This window comes from Trichosurus vulpecula, chromosome 7 (genome assembly GCF_011100635.1).
Source record: "Trichosurus vulpecula isolate mTriVul1 chromosome 7, mTriVul1.pri, whole genome shotgun sequence".
NCBI lineage: Eukaryota > Metazoa > Chordata > Mammalia > Diprotodontia > Phalangeridae > Trichosurus > Trichosurus vulpecula.
This window is the reverse complement of record NC_050579.1, coordinates 41,622,034-41,640,973: the sequence shown is the minus strand read 5'-3', so window position 1 is coordinate 41,640,973 and position 18,940 is coordinate 41,622,034. Positions and strand designations below refer to the sequence as shown.

The following is an 18,940-nucleotide window of genomic DNA, read 5'->3' as shown; positions in this document are numbered from 1 at the left end:
CTCTGGGATAGTCTCATGGCCAGTGCCCCATCTCTGGGCAAGAGATTTTTGGGGTAGAAAGGAATGGTTGAGGATAGAACAGACACCTCCAAACACACCAGTTCCCTGCCCAGGGCCTCCATAGGAAGGAGGCAAGAAGAGATAAGCCCTCAACAATCCCTCGGAGGAGATTTGAGGGTAAGGGCAAGGTGAAGGAGGCAGAGTCTGGCTCCGACCTTGACCCCCTTGGGCTGACCCTGTGACCAAGGGCTCCCACGGGGACTCCCCCAAGTAACCTGGGGAGGTTCCCAGCATCTGGAGAGGGATGGAGCCTCCCAGATTGTCAGGGGGTATGACTTCCCAAGCCAGCCCCAATTCTTCAGCTCTGCAGCTCCATCCCTCAGGAGGGCTGGGGGGAGTCCCCTCATCCCCATCCTCAGGACAGAAATCCCTGAATGTAGGTTTGAGAAAAGTCATTGTGCAGCTTGGGGGAAGGGAAGGAGGAGAAATGGGGGACGTGGGAGGAGAGGGAAGCAGACCCCCAAGGAAAGGATAACCCTGGGGGCAGACAAAGCTTGGGAGGGGCAAATAGGGCAAAGCCCATGCTTCTCTCTCTTTCCCCCAACATTTTTGTCTCTCTTGCCTACACACTGCAGGCAGCAGAAAGACAGAGAGGGAAGACAGGGCCCCTCCTTCGATCCCTTCCTACTGGGCTAGTACCCCCAGAGGGAGAACCAGCTGCAAAGGGAGGGGAGGGGACAAGGCCTCAGATCCAGCCCTGGCCAGGCCTAACCCAATGTTAGGAGGTGGGGAGAAGGTTAGGATTTATAAAACCCAATCCAACAAGGCCCAGAATAAGCCCGGGAGGTTGAGGCAGACTCTTCCCGGAAAAGCAGCTGAATGGGGCCAGGGTGGAGGCTCAGGGTAGTTGTGGGAGGGGCATCTAAGCAATCTCTTTGATTCTGCGGATGTAGTTATGCAGGTCCTGGGGGGCAGCCAATGTGCCCCCTGCCACATCTGGGCAGCCCCACCTCAGGTTCTCCTCCTCCTCCTCCTCCTCCCCAGCGGGCACTGAGTCATAGGCTAGCTCCTCAGAGGGCATTGTGGTGAAAGTGGTGAACTTGACCCGCTTGCGCTTGGATGTGGGAGAGCTGGCTGGGTCCTCAGCCTGGTCCCGGGCTGAACCCCCTGAGCTGCCATCCCCTCTCCCATGAACTTGACTCTGGACGCTGGTCTGGGAGCTGCCACTGCTGTGGTGGTCCCCATGGCAGCAGGCAGGCACGGCCTCCAGAGGGTTGCCTGCAGGTGGTGAGAGCTCACCCTGGGCCCTTAGGGGCTGCCCATTACCCAGAAAGACCCAATGATGGGAATGGTCCATGCTGGTCTGGCCCTCAGGGGGGATCCTCTTATGCCGATACCGGAGTACAAATACAATACAATTGATGAGAAAGACAAGGATGGCCAAGCAGAAGACACCTAGTAAGGCATACATGCCAATCTCCAGGTCCGTCAGCCCCCGGGGCATCTGGGTGAAGCCAGTGGGGATGGGTGGGAAATCCTCTGTTGGAGTATGGGCAGGGCCAGCAGTACCTGGTGTAGGTGGTCCCTGAGGGTAGGCAGTGCCTGGGTGGCCAGGTCCCATGGCCTCATCCTCACCATCTCCACCACCCCCACCTGGGCCAGGCTGGCTGGGGCCTGGGTAGTCATAGGTGGGGTCCTCTTCCTCATTCCCAAAGCGCACTCGCAGCCCCACAGCTGCTGTGGCCAGGATGCTCTTCCTCTTGGATTTCTGACAGCTCTCTGCAATGGTGAGATCAGCCTGGAGGAGCAGGCCTTCGCCCTCAGCCTCGGCCACCACAAGCGGGAAGGCCCGGTCCTGGGTCACGGTGGCCACCCTCTCATCCCGGCTGCTGACCAGTAGTGCATAGTCTCTTGGGCTGTATAGGGACAGTGGAGCCGTGGTGCCATCGCTGTAGGACAGCCAGAGGCTCAGGAGAGCTTCCTGGAAGAGGCCAACCAGGGGAAGGGGAAAGCAGAGAAAGGAGGAAGGGTCATCAAGATTATCACCTTTCTGCAGGAGGTGGAGATGGTGAGTGGGGGAAGGACAAGACTGGGTAGAGCGTGATGGAGGACAGAGGATAGAAATGCTCTAATGAGGACAGATTGGGAGTCAGTGAACCCAGCTCTAAACCTAAACCACTCCAGTCATTTGTTATGGCATCTACGTATGGCAACTAGGTGGCTCAGTGGGCAGAGCACCAGGCCCAGAGTCAGGGAGACTCATCTCTTTGAGTTCAAATCTGGCCTCAGACACTTCCTAGCTGTGAGGTCCTGAGCAAGTCACTTAACTCTGTTTGCCTCAGTTTCCTCATCTGTCAAATGAGCTGGAGAAGGAAATGGCAAACCACTCCAGTCTCTTTGCCAAGAAACCCACCCCCCCAATGGAATAATGAAGAGTTGTACACAACTATATTGACTGAATAACAACTACCACCGTCTTCAGAAATCTGCCTTACCTTGAACCCTGCTGTGTGCCTTGTTATGCTCAGACCTCCCCTCCACCCCCGCCTCAGGCATTGAATCTGACCTGTCATCCTAAGCACCCCTGGGCCTTGCCATTCACCCTACAACTTCGACCTCTGGCTTTTCTATTGGCCCTGAAGTTGCACTCTCTAATATGTTGTCTCTTTCCATTAGAGTGTGAGCCCCTTGAAAGCAGGAACTGTCTCACAGTTTTTGGTTGTGTCCCCTGCTATTAGCACAGTGCTTGGCACATTGTAAGCAATTAAGAAATGACTTTTCATTCATTCAAAGCCTTCCCTCATCACTTCCCTCCTCCATCCCCCACCCCCATTATCTTAATAGAGTCAAAAGACTCAAGTCTTTTGTCTTAAGGCATCAGCCTCATACTTCCTTGTCCTGCCTTGGAGAAGATGAAGAAAAACCTGTTTTCACTCTCCCTTCATACGTGTAGGGGGCTGTTATTATCTTCTCCATTCTCTGGCCCAAGCTCTCCTTGGCCTTCTCTCCTATGTGCTAAATAATAGTAAATTCCAAACCTAGAAGGGATTTTAGAAATTACTCAGCCCAACTTCCTCATTTCAAAGAGTAGGAAACAGGCCCAGAGACAGTGAGTAATTTTCTTAAGGTCGCACATCGAGTCAAGCCAGAGGCAGCAACAGAATCTGGATAACCTGGATCCACTGCCCAAGGGTTCTTCCTGCCTCGGACACTTATTAGCTTTGTGACTCTGGGCAAGTCACTTAAATTCTCTGGGCCTCAGTTTCTATATCTGTAAAATAGGGGTGGTGGTCTCCACAATGTCTTCCTAGAGTCTTTTCCAGCTCTAAGCCTATGGTCCAGTGATCTCTTGCTCTATGATGCACCTGGTTAGCTTTTCTGCACCAAATTCTTATTCCCCTCCCTCCCCCAGCCCTTTTTCTTTCTTCCTGTTGCTATTAGTTAGGGAGCAGAGGGAAGAAGCTATAGGTGGGGTTTAGGAGTTAGATGGAGTTACGGAACATAGGTGTCTGGTCCTCTAGAGACTTGAGGACAGGTTCCTCAGCTTTCCAGGAGAAGTACTCTCTAGTCATTGAGTGCAGAAAAATGAATGACTAGACTTTCCATAATTAAGTCTTTACCCAGCCAGGATAGAGCAATGAGGTGAAGAGCAAAGTGGTTAAGCCCCCCACGCTTAAGCCCCTCCTGAGTCAGGAGGGAGCAGTAGAGGAAGGGTGAATAATATGCCACCTGTAGTTCCCTCATTTGGCAGAGGGTGGGAACATGAGGTGAGGTACCCAGTGCTTCCAGCCCATCACTTATTCACCTGCTTGAGGAAGCTGAGGGTCTGCTGGGCTGCCGTTGTAGCCAAGATGGTGTGACTATTCCCAGGGCTGGGGCGGAGGGAGAGGGAGAGGCTGGCTACCACCTGGCCTCGGAGCTCTGTGATGCTGACCTTCTCCTCTGTCACCGTCAGCATTGTCTCTCCCAGGACAGCCTCGGTCAGTGGAGATATAACCTGGAAGGGGGCAGTAAATTGGATGCCATGCACTCAGGTCAAGGGGTGAGCGTGAGGAAGGGGAGAGGGAGGTTCAGAGTGGAAGGTAACTTATCACCTGCTCATCCTCAACCCTTTAACTGACCTCCCATCTTTCCCCCAAGAAAGATCCTTCTATTGACTATACAGCTTGTTGCTTGAGAGCTATGAGACAAGAACAGATATATGGGAGGGATGGGGTGAATGGAAAGAATTAGGGCTTGGAGCAGGAGAGCTGGAGTCAACCTCAGGGTTCTCTTTGCCTCCAGGGTCTTAATATCAGAGGTTAGGGTGGGGAAATTCTGGGCTGAGTTGGAGGGGGAGCCAAGTCCTACCTTAAATGGGGTCATCCCAGGCTCAAGGCCAGCCAAAGTGCTACTGTCCACCAGTTGGGCCACACGGGGGTCGCCCACCCTCATGAAGTCACTGACCAGGTCAGTCACCTCCACCAGCCAATCAGGGCCCAGCATGGTGACCACCTGGTCAGTGCCCTCAGAGGATGTGGTATGGAACTGGGTGAAGACCTGGAGCGTGGAGTGTTGATACTGCAGAGTACATCCCCGGTTCTGACGCTTCTCTTCCTCTTCCTCCTCCTCATCCTCACTCTCCCGAGCTGACCTGGCCATAAGGAGATAGAGTGCAGGGTTCGCATGGGGCCCCCAGCCCCATGTTTTATCTCTGTGCTACAAAAAAAGGACATACATGTATGTGTGCAGATGTGTGCGCATGTGTGCATGCATGCATGTGTGCGCGTGTGCGTGTGTGTTAAAGAGGAAAGGAAGTGAAGAGGGCAGAGATGCAAGGGGCCAATCCTGCGGCCTCGAGGCTGCATGTGGCCTTCTAGGTCCTTGGGTTCGGCCTTTTGACTGAGTCCAAGTTTTACAGAACAAATCTTTTTATTAAGGGACTTTGTTCTGTGAAGTCTGTATTCAGTCAAAGGGCTGCACTTGGCCCACTCCTACTCTATGATCTCACTTTCCTTGTCTGGTCTTTCCCACCTGCTTGGGCTCTAGAGAAAAGGAAACAGAATCTATTGTATTGGGGGGCATGAAGGGGGCTGGCCCCCCTCTCCCCTGTGCTCTTTGGTTCTACCCTACTCTAGGAAACATTCTAGTTTAGGAGATTGTGTTTCCTTCCCCTCTCAGTGTTTCCAGGGTTGGACTAATGGGCTTTCAAGGCTCCTTCAAACTCTAAGTCTATGATCCCATGCTTCACCTCCCCCTTCAAACCAAGGGCCCTCTTCTCTTGTTTTTACCCATCTCTCCCTCTTTTCACTTAAACATCCCAGAAAAACACTCAAGCCAGGATCCTCTACTCCAGCCCCTAGGGTCTGAGGAGCTCAGCATCTCTGTCAATAGTATGAGATACAGTGTGAGATGACATAAAGAGTCCTGGATTTGTAGTCAGGAGAACCTGGGTTCAAACCCTGGCTTTGTCGCTTATTAGCCACCTCTCATCACAATAAAATGATGGTTTGGGTTAATCTCAAATGCCCCTTCTATTCCAAATCCTGTGAATATTGCTTTTCTTTCCTTCCCTCTATGTGTCTTCATTTTTCTAGGCTTCTTCCATGTCCGTCCTCTCTCCCTCCATCCCCCTACTTTGTCTGCCTGTCTCTTTCTCCCTCCATTTGTCTGTCTGTCTGTCTGCTTCCCCTTCATTTCTCCTCTCTGTTGCTTCTCTTCCACCATTCTTTTTCCTTTTCTCTCACCTCCCTACTGGATTTTTCCCACCTTAAGAGCTCAGAGTGGGTGTAGACAGTATGTGACCCTGAACATTAATGCATGGGTAAGAGGAAGCTTATGCCTGCCCCTGTGTATGCCCAGAACTGGTGTGTGTGTGTGTGTGTGTGTGTGTGTGTGTGTGTGTGCACGCTCGCGCGTACATGAGTCTGTATTAGTGAATGCACTGGAGGCTGAGTGTGGTACCCAGCAAGGACCACTTGGGAGTGGGAGGCTGTATGTCTCCAGGGATCATGTCCGTACCTTCTCTCCGGGAGAATGGGTACCCTCCAGCCCTTCACTTGGCTGAGCTGGGCATCAGAGAGCTCAATGTGTAAGGGTAATTTGGGAACCCAGACAGTCATCTCCAGGGGTGCGCTCAAGATATCATATCGAAAGGTCACCCGAGCATTCATGGAGCCCCGTGACTCCTTCCCACTCACAAACACATAGTCACAGCTTCTGGACACCTGTAGGGAAGAGAAGTGGGGGATGTGAGTTAGAAAACCAGGAACCTCATCAGCTGTAAAGACTCATGACTGGATCTGAAGCCTCAGGAGGACCAGATGACTTGGCAGAGAGGAGTCTTGTCAAGGGGGCTGCTAGAGACAGAGGAGGGTGGCTGGAGAAGAGAGGCAAAGAGGACCCTGGTGGAGAGGGAGAGGAAGCAGACCCCAGGGGCCTGGAAGGAGAAGCTGCTGAACAAATAACTTGGTATAGTAATGTCCCTGCAAAGCATGAACTCCTGACTAGCTTGGCTTCTGCTCTGCTTCATCTTGTCCCTCTGTCTAGACCTCCTCGTTCTCCAGCAGGCAGACACCAAAGGCTTAAATGCAGACACATCCTCAAAGGGCCACTCACTACCCAGCCTGATGAAGTCAGTGAAGGGCCCACCATCTCCAGCCCTAGACTAAAGACCATTGTCTTTGGAGTGAGATGACCTGGGTTCAAATCCTAGGTCACGCTGGGTAAGTCAGCTTTCTGGGTCTTAGTTTTCTAACTCGTCAAATGAAACAATTGGACTGGATGGTCCCTTCCAGTTCTAAAGGCATGATACCATGGTCACGGCCTGGGTCCTTGAAACCATGAGAAACATCCCCTCATTAGAGTGCCATCCCCCAGACTACTGAGAAGTCTGGGCTTAAGGAGGCACATGTACACACATGTATATATATGCACACACACATCCTATAGTCCACAGACATGAGTGGAGGCAAAAGGTTGGGGCTGGGGCATAAAACAGGGAGAAAGGGTCTGAGCTCCTGGGTTCAAGGCTGCTTCTGATGCAAACTGGCTATGTGACTTTGGACAAATCACTTCATCTCTTAGTGCTCTGAGCACTGTTAAGTTGAAGAGAAGGTGCCAACAGGCACTGGTGGAAAGACTTTCCTCACTTAGGAATTCCCTATACCAATGAAATCACAAGTCCAGTCTCTATCCCTAGTAGTGCCTGGCACATAATAGGTCCTTAATAAAAATTAATTGAATTGAAAACACACACACATACACACAGGTACACACATAACACCTGAGCTGCCCTGGCCCACACATGTACGTGAGACAGTCTGCTCCCGTCCAGGAATATACATATGCACATAAACACAGAGGGCTTGTGTCAAGGGAGGGAAGAGGGGAGAGTGGAAGGAGTGGGGAGGTTGCTTGGCCCAGATTCCTTCTCCCAACTTCTCCCCTTCCTCCCCACCAACAGTATGGGGGCTGTTAGCTCAGAGTCCCCAAAGAAGCTAGGTCATCATTGCCACAGTGGTTGGAAGAGGGGGTGGTGATAAACTCTCTGCCAAAGAATCTCATTTCCCCTTTAAAAAGTCAGTGGAGAACATTCCAGATTTGGGCAAATCCTGCTGTCAATTTTTGAAAAAAATATACTCTATTCTCGTCTCCTAGGACTAGACCCTTGGGTGGGCTGCTGGAGGGGCTGGGGGTAGGAGGTTCCAGGTTCCAAGGAAGCCCATTGGTCCAACAACTCCTCTTCTAAGCTCTGTGACCATGAAGATCAATCGAATAGATCTCAAAAACATCTCTTAGCTGCAAAATTCTGCTCCTGAGAATATAAGCCTGGGCGGGGGGTGGGGGAGTGGGATGGACAGTTTTTTTTTACATTGGGATGGTTTGGAGGACAGCCAGGCAATGCCAAGGATAGAGTGCTGGGCCTGGAGTCAGAAAGCCCTCTGTTCAAATCTGCCCTCAGACACTTACTAGCTGTGTGACAAATCACTTTACCACCGTCTGCCTCAGTTACCTTATCTGTGAAATGGCAACAAGAAAGGTACACACTTCACAGGGTTGTTGTGAGGATAAAACGAGATAGTATTTGTAAAGTGTTTTATAAAACCTGAAAGTGCCACATAAAATATTAGCTATTAGTATCACCCTTCCTAGAGGCAGGCGCATCTATGGATGAGATGAATTACATACACTTCAATCCCAGAGAGAGAGAGAGAGAGTATGTGTATATGAGAGAGAGATTGAGGAGAGAGGGACCATAAAGGCAGAGAGAGAGTGAGAAAGATGAAGAAGGAACAAAAACCCACGGCTCCCCCTTCTTCTGTTCTCCTTAATGCTGAATTATTTACAGGAACAGAAAACAGATCCAGCCATGTAATCTTTTGATTTATGGAGCCCGCCGGGAACCCTGACACTGTAATCATGGCTCTCTGGCTCCCCAGGTAGGAGGCCTATGCCAACTTCCCTCCCTCTTCCCCTCTTCCTCCACTTCCCTATTTACTGCCCCCCATTCCCCACCCCTTCCCCTGCTTGCCTCCAACCGTCTCCCCGAACTGGGCAAGAAGGGATAAATCTGGAGGCCCCCTGGAGGTAGACTGACAAATGATTTATCACAAGCTGGGCCTCCTGCATCCCTGGAATGCTGAGGACATGATATACCTGCAATACCCTTGTTTAAAGTAAACAGCTTGAGGTATTTACGAACGGATATGGGATGGAGGGGTGGGGGAGAAGGAAGATGCCTAAGATCACAGATTTGGAACTGGAGGGCACCTGAGAGGTCATTAAGACTAAACCTCTCATTTTACGGATGAAGAAACTGAGGCCCAGACAGCTTAACCCTGGATTACTCAGCTATTAAGGTGTCTAAGGTAATTTGAACTCAAGTCTTCCTGACTCCAACTCCTTTGCCCAATCTACTGTAGTGTTGGTGTCATCAGTTAAGAAAAAAGAAGAATTCTGTCCCTTTATATCTACTGTAGATAGTTCACCTTGATAGGACTTTTCCCCATTAGTCCCTAAAGTGGTGCTAAGTCATCTCTCCCCCATTATTCACACATCTGAAAGGTCACCTCCTCCGGGCAGCTTTACGAGATTCATTAGAAAAAACAACAAAAACTAATCCAACCCAAGACAGAGGATATGAAACCTCATCATTCCATCCTTCCTTCTCCCCACCATGATGCTGTTGTAACATCTGATGCTCCACCCAAAATGGATTGATCCTCTAGTATTATCTAATATTGATTCAATCACATTTGGCTCAGGTCCCCTGGGACTCCTGTGTCCTACCGGGATAGCGGGGACCTGGAGAGACACAGTGCCTACCTTGATGATGTCCTCATTGTTGGACTCACACTCCACCAGGGAGGAGACATCCAGAACCTGGCCCGTCACCTCAATAGCAATGACCTTGACTGGTATGGCCACTGTCCGGCCAGTCAGGATGGCTGTGTTGATGATCTCAGTGTCCTGTGGCGAGGATGAAGGAGACGATGTTTCAAAAAAAGAAGTTGTCGTGACTCTATCCAGACCCAACTTTACTCCATTTCTGCTACCGTTTTGGAGAAGAAAAGCATTGATCCTCCTCACTTTCCCTTCTAACTCCTCCTCTCTCACCCTCAATACTCTTCCCTCCTATTCTTCATAGGGTAAATCAAGTGTGTGCCTGTCCTTCCCCTTGTACTGACATACAGGTTAAGCTTCACAAACAAACTCAGATACATGCATCCATAGGTGCACAGATGCACAGCCACACATCCTCAGGCAAATACATTCAATTATCCCTCCATGATTGCACCACTGAGGTATCCTTCCAACTGGCTTCCTGGATAAGTGGCCCATTCCATGACCACTCCTCAAATAGGCATGCCTTGGATGCATCCCATCTGCATCTTCACCTGTTGAAAGTCTCTCTTCCCATTCAGATGCCACCTCTTCCATGAAGTGCTCCCAGATTTACCCCGCTGAAAGGGATCCTTTTCCTCAAATTTTCCTGGATCACTTGTCCTGGATCTCCCTCTAAGGACACTTCCAGATCTAAGTCCATAATTCTATGATCCTTGGCCCTCAAGTTCTCCCAAGTGTCCTCACTATCTCTGTGTATTTGCTGTTCCTTCTCTCCTAGAGTGCAAGCCCCTTGGGACCAGGTGCCTTGCTCTTGTTCTTTTCATCTTTGTATTCTTAAAATCTAGGAGAGTGCTCCTTCACATGGCAAAGGCTTGACAATTGTTTGTGGAAATGAATTATATTAAACATCACTGTCAGATATAGTCTCTCAAATTCACTCAATCACTCTCATACTTAGTCACAACACACTCTCTCTCTCCCTCTTCTCTCTGCCTGTCTCTGTCTCTGTCTGTCTGTCTCTGTCTCTCTCACGTGTGCATGCGCGCTCAAGCACACACACACACACACACACACACACACACACACACACACACAGAGAGAGAGAGAGAGAGAGAGAGAGAGAGAGAGAGAGAGAGAGAGAGAGAGAGATTTAGACCTGGAAAAGACCTTTGAGGCTATCTAGTCTAACCTTCTAATTTTATAAATGAGGACATTCAGGGCCAAATATTAAATAACTTGCCCGTGGTTAAATAGGTAGTGAGTGGCAGAGTCATGATTTGAACCCAGGCTCCCTAACTCCAAATACGGTGCGCTTTCCACTGTACCACACTGCCTTTATGACACGCACCCAGTCATACACACATAATCATGTGCACACAGTTACATGCGTTGGTGAGTGCATACATGTGATCGCACAATCATACACATGCATCCACTGATCACCAACCGGCCAATTAATCAGAAAGCATTTATCAAACACCTCCTATGTGCCCAGCTCTGCAATAGACGCTGTGCATGCAAAGACAGAAATGAAACAGTTCTTGCCCTTGAGGGACCTGCGTTCATCTGGGAAAACAATGTGAACATAGGCAAAGGTAGGAGACACGGAGGGTGAATCAGCAGCGGAGGGTCTCCAGGGAGACCTCCCTCACTTAGGAAACAGCAGCACATACACAAACTCCATCACAGGCTCTCACGCACTCAGGATGCCCCTCACCATAGCCAGAGGCAGAATAGCCTGCACATCCCTCTGGATGACGGTCAGCTCAGTCACTGCCCTCTCTAGGTCGGGCAAGGGGCTCCCACCTCGGTAGTCGATATGCCACATGATCCGGCGCTTCACGGACTGGCTGGTGAAGTTCTCCATCTCAAAGTCCAGCTGCAGGATCTCCAGGGGTCCCTCGCCCTCCCTGCCAGGTATAAAGGGGGTGGCGGCAGGAGGGATGAGCAAGAAGGGCCGGGGGCTGTTGTTCCCAGATGGGATGGGGGAGCCCTGAGAGCAATCTGACTAGTAGTGAGTCAGTCTGCAGACCCTTGAGAAAGACTCAATAATTGGGCCTGGAATCCCTCAAATTCTGCCCCTCTCGCCCTAATCTCTGGCCTTACCAAAGCTTACCCAGCTCTCTAATTTTCCAGCGTCTAATATACTCATGCCCATTTCTTCTCACCTTCCAGCTTGTGCTGGGAACAGAAGCTTCCCTGCTGGCAGCCAGGATTTCTGGGTTCTGCCTTGACCTGGGCTTCGTTTTTTTCCTTCTAAAACTCCCTCCCCACTTCTGCCTGGCAATTCTTTTCTGTTCTCTTCCCCAACCTCCCCCCAGCAGTGGATACAGGATGAGAAGGGTCAGCAGGGAGACCACCCTCCAGGGAACTCAAGATGGCTATTGGGGCTGACCTGGGGAGCAAAGGGGCACTTTGAGCTCTGGACACATCCACAGTGGCGGTCGAGTGCTTTCCCCCAGTGAGCAGCTCTGAAGTTACCTGCCACTGGCCACTTCGGGCCTTGGTGCCCAGTAGGGTTACTCCCTTCTTGGCCTTCACCCTGAGGACAAAGAGGGAAAAAGAAGGGGCTGGAGGTCACGGTGGGGTTCGAAGCTCGTTTCAATTCCAGAGGTCACTAAGCAACACAATTTGCCATGGAACCCAGGCTAGGGCAGGATGAACTAAGCCTCTGCTTTGGACTCAGAAGTATATTCACTATGCCTGGGAGAGGGCAATCCAATTAACCTCTTTGCGAAGGGGAAAGGGCGGGGTCTCTGGGGAATTTTCTCTCACCTCCAAGGGTCAGGAGAATGGGCCTCAAATACGCCTCAGTTTGAAGCAGGATCACATGAGCTTTCTCACTTTCTCACACTTAGGTGTTGCTGGTTTGTTAATGTGGACACTTTCTGGAGGTAGCCTTATTTGCAATTCAATTCAACCAAAATCCACTAATCACCTACTGTGTTCAAGGCTGATTAACTAGGTGGGGCAAGGATGAATAGGGCCCATTTCCTGCCCTCAAGGAGTTTAAAATCTTGTTAGGCTGGCAAGGAGAGGGTAATGCTTGACCCAAAGGAGTGAATACACAAAGGTGTATCTCAAGCACAGACTTGGGTGAGGAGAGACTTTTGGGGTGTGGGGAGAATGGAAAAGAGCCTTCCTTCTACCCCTCAATGAGTACTCTTCAGTGAAAAGAGGAGGGTACTGGAGTCAGAGAATGTGCATTTAAAGTTTAGCTAATTGGTGTTGTGAAGAGAGCTCTTGGCTTGCAATCAGGAAACCCTGAGTTCAAATTCAGCTGCAGACCCTTACTAGGTATGTGATCTTGGACAAATCACTTAACCTCTCTTTGCCTCAGCTTCCCCAACTATAAAATAAAGATCATAACAGCACCTAACTTCCAGGGTTGTTATTATGAGCATCAACTGAGATAATATTTGCAAAATGCTCAGTTCATAAACCATGAAACTGTAAACATCTAATGAAGGCGGTCACTTAACAAATTCTTATTCCCTTCACCACTTACCACCTGTGTGACATCGGGAAAACCACAATCTCAGTTTCCTCGTCTGCAAGACCAAGGAATTATACTAAAGACTCTAATGTGTCTTCCCTTTCTAATCTATGATCCTATAGCCTCGTGTAGACATCCTTACGGGATTGTGATCTATTCATAAGGGCAGTTCAGTTTGGGTTTCTCATTTCCTGGAAGTCTCAGAGTCTAGGAAATTACGAAATTTAATGGGACTACATTGGCCTGCTATGAATCTATAATACATTTGAAGCCGCTGAAGTGTGGACCATGCACCAATGGGTCTTCAATTTGCTGAGATATTCCCTGGGAGAGGTGCTGAAGTTCACTCTGGGAGCTAAAGCCTAAACCCCACTCATCCTCTCTTGCCTTCCCCTTTTACTCACCCCTCTGGGGACAAGAAGATTCCTGTGACCTTCCGCTAGCCAACTCTGTCAATAGAAGTCAATGTAATCAACCATGCAACTTTCCAATGGAGCTTAATGAATATTGAGAGAGGCTTTGACCTTGGCAGCTAACTCACCTATTTGGAGCCTGGGAAGGGCAGGCAGAAGGGGAACTTTCCACACTGGGAGACCCTATCAACTTCACAGACCCCAACGGTCATCCCTCTTGCCTCCTCCAATTCCCCCATTAACAGGCAGCTAGAGGACCCAGTAGATCAAGTATTGGATTTGAAGACCTGAATTTAAGGTGAGCCTCTGACACTTACTAGCTGTGTGACCCTGGGCAAACCACTTACCCTCTCTCAAGCTCAGTTTCCCCATCAGTAAAATGAAGATAGAACAGTACCTGCCTCACAGGGCTGTTGTGGGGATCAAAGGAGATCACATATAAAAATGCTTTGTGAACTTTAAAGTCCTGTATTTATTAATATTGTTGTTGTGATGGTTGTTGTTAATGCTGCCAGCATCTCTCACGTTCCCCAACCTGGGCCTTCCTGTCCTTAGTCCAACCCTTCCCCCATTTTTTCTCTAGTAACCCTGAACAAAGGGGGCAAGGAAGGGATGAGTCTATGAGGTAGGTGGGACAGGTATGATCATTCTCATTACCCAGATGAGAACGCTGAAGCTCCAAGGGTAAACTGACTTGCCCAAAGTCAAGTCAATGGTGAAGCAAGGACTAGAACCCAGGTCTGTGAAGGGTCAAGCCCAGCCTTTCCTGAAGGTAGTAGGAAGATGGAGACGTTTAGTGAGCTGGACCTCTGTGGGTTTCTGCAGCTCTCTGGAGATCAATATGCTTTAAATCAAGAAAAGGACAGAAGGACTTACCTGGATTCAAATCCTGCTTTTGACACATTAAGTGGATGACTCTGGGCAAGTCCCTTAACCTTTCTGAGCCTCAGTTTCCTCATCTGTAAAATGAGGGGTCTGGGCTAGATGGCCCCAGGGTGACTCTAAATCTAGATCCTAGGACTACACCCTGAGCCAATGATCCCTTGTACCTGAGGGTGAAATGTTCCACGCTGGGGCTGGAGGAGGAGGAGGAGTTGGGTGCCAGATAGAGGAGGATGCTTAACACCTCCCCAGGTTTCAGTGGTCGGTCTGGGAGGCGGATGACCAGGTTGCCGTCCAGCCGATGCTCCTGGAGGGCCCGTTTGGGTGGCGGACGGAAAAGACTGATGCTGCCTATTCGTAGGAGCGGGTACTGGGTGGGGCCCTCGGCCCGGGCCCCTCCCCCGCCCCGGCGGCTCCCTTCCCCACCACAGCCCCCATTGGCATCGGGGGAGTGCAGTCTATAGTAGAGTTCGGCTTGCTGGCTTTCCCCACCAGGCTCGGGCTCCAGGCCTTCAGGTGGCTTGCGGCGGGCCGGGGGTGGGGCCGCCGGAGCAGGCGGTCCGAACCAGGCCAGCGGCAGCTCGGCCCGGACCAGGCAGGTGGCCAGCCCTCCGCTCAGGCGGCAGGAGCTCTTGACTTCGTGGGCATTGCGGAAGGCGTGCAAACGGACGCAGGGCAGTCTCTCGGTGGCCCCAAAGTCGTCCCAGTCCCGGCCGGCCACGTAGAACAAGACCTGAGCCACGGGCTGCGAGGCGGGCACCCGAGGGTGCACTATGAAGGCCCGAACCTTCCAGTTGACAGTCAGCCTCTCAGGGATGTCCAGAGTGCTGGCAGGCTGTAGGAGCTCCCTGGCCAGGACCTGGCTGGTGCTGAAGGGCCCCAGGGATACGTTGAGGATGGGCAATTCTTTCGTCTGGAAGACGACGAAAGGTTCAGAACGCTGCAGGGGCCCCCCGCCGCTGCTGTTGGCTGTAGGTGGGGGCGGCGGCTGCACCTCTCGAAGGAAGAAGGCCAGGCGTGTGTGGGACAGGCGGTAACTGACGGGCAGCACCGGAGCAGCAGGAGCCTCTGGGGGCATCGGGGTGGCCAGGTGGGAGGAGCGGCCGGAAGCTGGAAAGAGGACAGGAGAGAGGGCAGATCAGGGGGCTGCAGGCACTTACCTCCCGCTGCCCACCCCCCCCCCCGCCCCCTTTAATTTCCTGATCAATGTCTCAGAGAGGATCCGATCTCCTTTCCCCTAGACAGTCCAATATTCGAAGCAGAGACTCCAAGGAGTAATCTTTCAACTGAAAAAGCATTATGAGGCAGGTGGGGAACCTGGGGCCTAGAGGCCACATGTGGCCTTCTAAGTTCTTGGGTACCGCCTTTAGATTGAGCCCAAGTTTTACAGAACAAATCCTTTTATTTGGGGGTTTGGGAAGGTGATTTGTTCTGTGAAGTTTGGATTCAGTCGAAGGGCTGAGCTTGAGGACCTAGAGGGCCACATGTGGCCTTGAAGCTGCAGGTTCCCCACCCCTGGATAGATAATGAGAACCTGGGAGCCAGGAAGTCCTGAGTTCAAATCCTCTTTCACATATTGTCTGTGTCAGCCTGGATAAGTCACTTAATCTTTCAGTGCTCTAGGCAACTCTGTAGGACTAAGTTTCAGAGAAGATGCTGACCTTCACTGGTAGAGGGAATCCCTTCATATGGGGGGTTGCCTGTACCAATGAAATCCCAGGTCCTCTCTGTGTCTTATGGAAGGCATTATTTTCATTTTAGTTAAACTAATCATTCTAACACCACCAAACAAAGCACACAGAAGTCTCCTCAGTGATCAGATCTGTGGTTTACTGTGGTCCAAATAGCAATGATTCAGAGGGCCTGGGTTCCAGTCTTGGCTCAGTCTTTTATTCCCTGTGTGACCCGAGGCAGATTCAGTGAAAGGTTGATTAATGTTTCCCAGTGATGTTGGGAGATAGCAGGATAAACCTCAGAGAAGCGAAATAGGTGCCAACACCATGTTCCCCCCTCCCCCCCCCCAGACTCACAAGTGAAGGTGGGAACCATTGTTGAGAATGCTGCTTAATGTATTTTCCTACTATTTGCCCAGCATTTCTATTTTAAGTAAATTATCTCTTTTTGCAAGACTTATATAACGTACGACCTATAATTAATGTTGTCTGGTTGGCGGAAGAGGTGTTCAGAGAGGGAAAAATAGGGGTTTTTAGCAAGAATCTAAGTAGCTCTGAACCCAAACTAGCCACAAATACTCAGAGGTAACATAAAGGGGTGTTACACTTACAAATGAAATTTTTCATTCTTCATCCTTCTCTTAAGATTCCAGAGTCTCCCTCTCTCTAGGGGCTCCCAGCACTTGGGCTTTAGAGTACGTCTTACTTATATCATCATTTGGAGACAGCTTGGGAAGGCTGTTCCCCCATGCCTCCTCCTTTCACCCACTCTCAGCAGGTGGGTATTAAAGTAGATAGACTGCAGGACTTGAAACCAGAAAGACCCAAGTTCAGACACATATTAGCTGTGTGACCCTGGACAGGTCTCTCAATCTCTATGTCTTACCTCATTTCCATTTTACTGTTTCTTCATATGTAAAATGGAGACAATATCACCTGCTTTACAGGGTTGTGGGATCAATTGAATTAACACAGAAAGAGATTTGCAAGGTTTTTTTTTAGGGGGGAAGGCATGGCAATTGGGGTTAAGTGACTTGCCCAAGGTCACACAGCTAATAAGTATGTCAAGTGTCTGAGGCCACATTTGAACTCAGGTCCTCCTGACTCCAGGACTGGTGCTCTACTCACTGCCCCCCCCTAGCTGCCCCCAGATTCATAAGTTTTAAAGCACTATAGACATGCACACATATATTGCCCAGTTTGTCCCAGAATTTGGCCCTTCGAAATAACCGATTTGATGGCCTTTTCCCTGGATCTGAGGCCTGGTTCATTTGCAGGGCCAATGGGCACAGGTGGGCAGGAGCAATGTTTTCTGAGATGAGAATGATGGGCATCCTCATATGTGAAGTGGCATGGGAGAGAGTCTGGGGAAATGGACTTAAGTTGAGGGGATCACGAATGTCATGGAGGCCAGTGGGGACAGAGCCCTTAGGCACCCACTAGGGCACTGAGCCCTGCAGGCTAACCACCCTGAGCATTGGTGTATTTCAAACTAAATAGGAAACAAGTGGGTTGGAATTTGACCTCTAAGGTTCCTTCCAGCTTGAATTCTGAGACCCTAATGTGCCCAGTAGAGATATCCTCATCGTGAGGATAGCTGTGGCTGAGACTGGAGTTAATGTGAGTAGGTCCCAGAGGCTTGTGTGTGTGTGTGTGTGTGTGTGTGTGTGTGTGTGTGCAAGCAAGTGCTCTCACACATGTGCATATCAGGTTAGGGCAAAGGGGAAAGGAGATAAAAGAAACTTCCAATCTAAGCGGTGCTGATAGATGATTTCTTTGTTCAGCTTGACCCTCGTCTCCTGACTCCTGCTTTTGGTAACATTTCCAAGGCTGAATTACTTGAAGAAACACACAAAGGACATGTTCTCTCATTAATTAATTCAACCAGCTTTTATTAGTCATCCAGTATGTTCCTGCCCTCAACAGGCCAAAATCTAGGTGGGGGGTGGCAAGGACATAACATTTAGTGGGATCAATAAATGAAAAATAATTTTGCATTCTGCTCCCCTCCCCAGGGACCCAGGTCTGATGCCCAATCTAGGGATTATTGGGACCTGACATACAATTGCTCATCAGGAATGCAGGGATTTCAGTGCTTAGGTGACTATGACCTTGCCACCACGGGCATACACCCTTCTCTTTTCATCTTACCATTATGTGTGATCTTCCCCCATTAAAAAGTAAGTTTCTCGAAGGCAAGGGCATTCCTGTCTCCTTGTATTTGTATCCCAAGTGCTTAACATAGTGCCTAGACCATGGTAAGTGCTTAATACCAGCTCTATCTACCTATATCATCATCTACCTACATTTCCTTCCCTCCTTCCTTCCTTCCTTCCTTCCTTCCTTCCTTCCTTCCTTCCTTCCTTCTTTCCTTCCTTCTTTCCTTCCTTCCTTCCTTCCTTCCGTCCTTCCGTCCTTCCTTCCTTCCTTCCTTCCTTCCTTCCTTTCTTTCTTTCTTTCTTTCTTTCTTTCTTTCTTTCTTTCTTTCTTTCTTTCTTTCTTTCTTTCTTTCTTTTTCTTTCTTTCTTTCATCTGTCTATCCATCCATTCATCTGTCCATCCAACCATCCATCTATCTATCTATCTATCTATCTATGTCTGTCTATGGCAGAGAGCACGGGTCATGACTTGAGGACCCAGATTCCCCTTCTCCTTGGGGGCTAAAGGGAACATCTGAAGTAACATAGCAGGCACTTCTTGCTCATTAGGGACTCTGACATCATACCTGGGGGGTGTGGAAGTTAGGAGAGAGGAAGTTGTCAGAACCAGTGACCCTTCCCCACTTCATCCATTCACAGGGGACCCCAGAGCTTGCTAAGTGGCACTTAGTCCCATCCCCAGCTCCCCAAGCTCTAGTCTGACCATCTGGATGCCTGCCAGGCCCATCTGAATGAAGGGAGGAGATGGCCAGATGGACTCAGATCAGCATGAGGGAAAGAGTTGGATAAATATACCTGGCCTTCCCTAAGGTTGGAGTAAGAGGTTGGGGGCAGGGCACACACAGGGCTGGACGTGTGTGTGTGTGTGTGTGTGTGTGTGTGTGTGTGTGTGTGTGTGTAACAGCACAAGACTAGGAGTGAGGAGACCTGGGTTCAGGTTTCAGCTCTACCACTTACAAGCTGTGTTGACATGCCGGGGCTCTAGTTTCT

At 50.1% G+C, this 18,940-nt stretch overlaps 1 protein-coding gene across 1 annotated transcript; it reads right to left on the bottom strand.

Moving 5' to 3' along the window:
• Positions 1–922: 922 nt before the first annotated feature.
• On the bottom strand, positions 923–15,244 carry TMEM132E (transmembrane protein 132E; the record flags this gene model as incomplete). Its single annotated transcript, XM_036766294.1, has 8 exons — positions 923–1,981; positions 3,806–3,997; positions 4,351–4,633; positions 6,001–6,206; positions 9,307–9,450; positions 11,045–11,237; positions 11,723–11,869; positions 14,286–15,244. Coding segments are annotated over 8 exons (3,183 nt in total), but the record flags the coding sequence as incomplete, so codon positions are not given.
• Between the last annotated feature and the right edge of the window lie 3,696 nt (positions 15,245–18,940).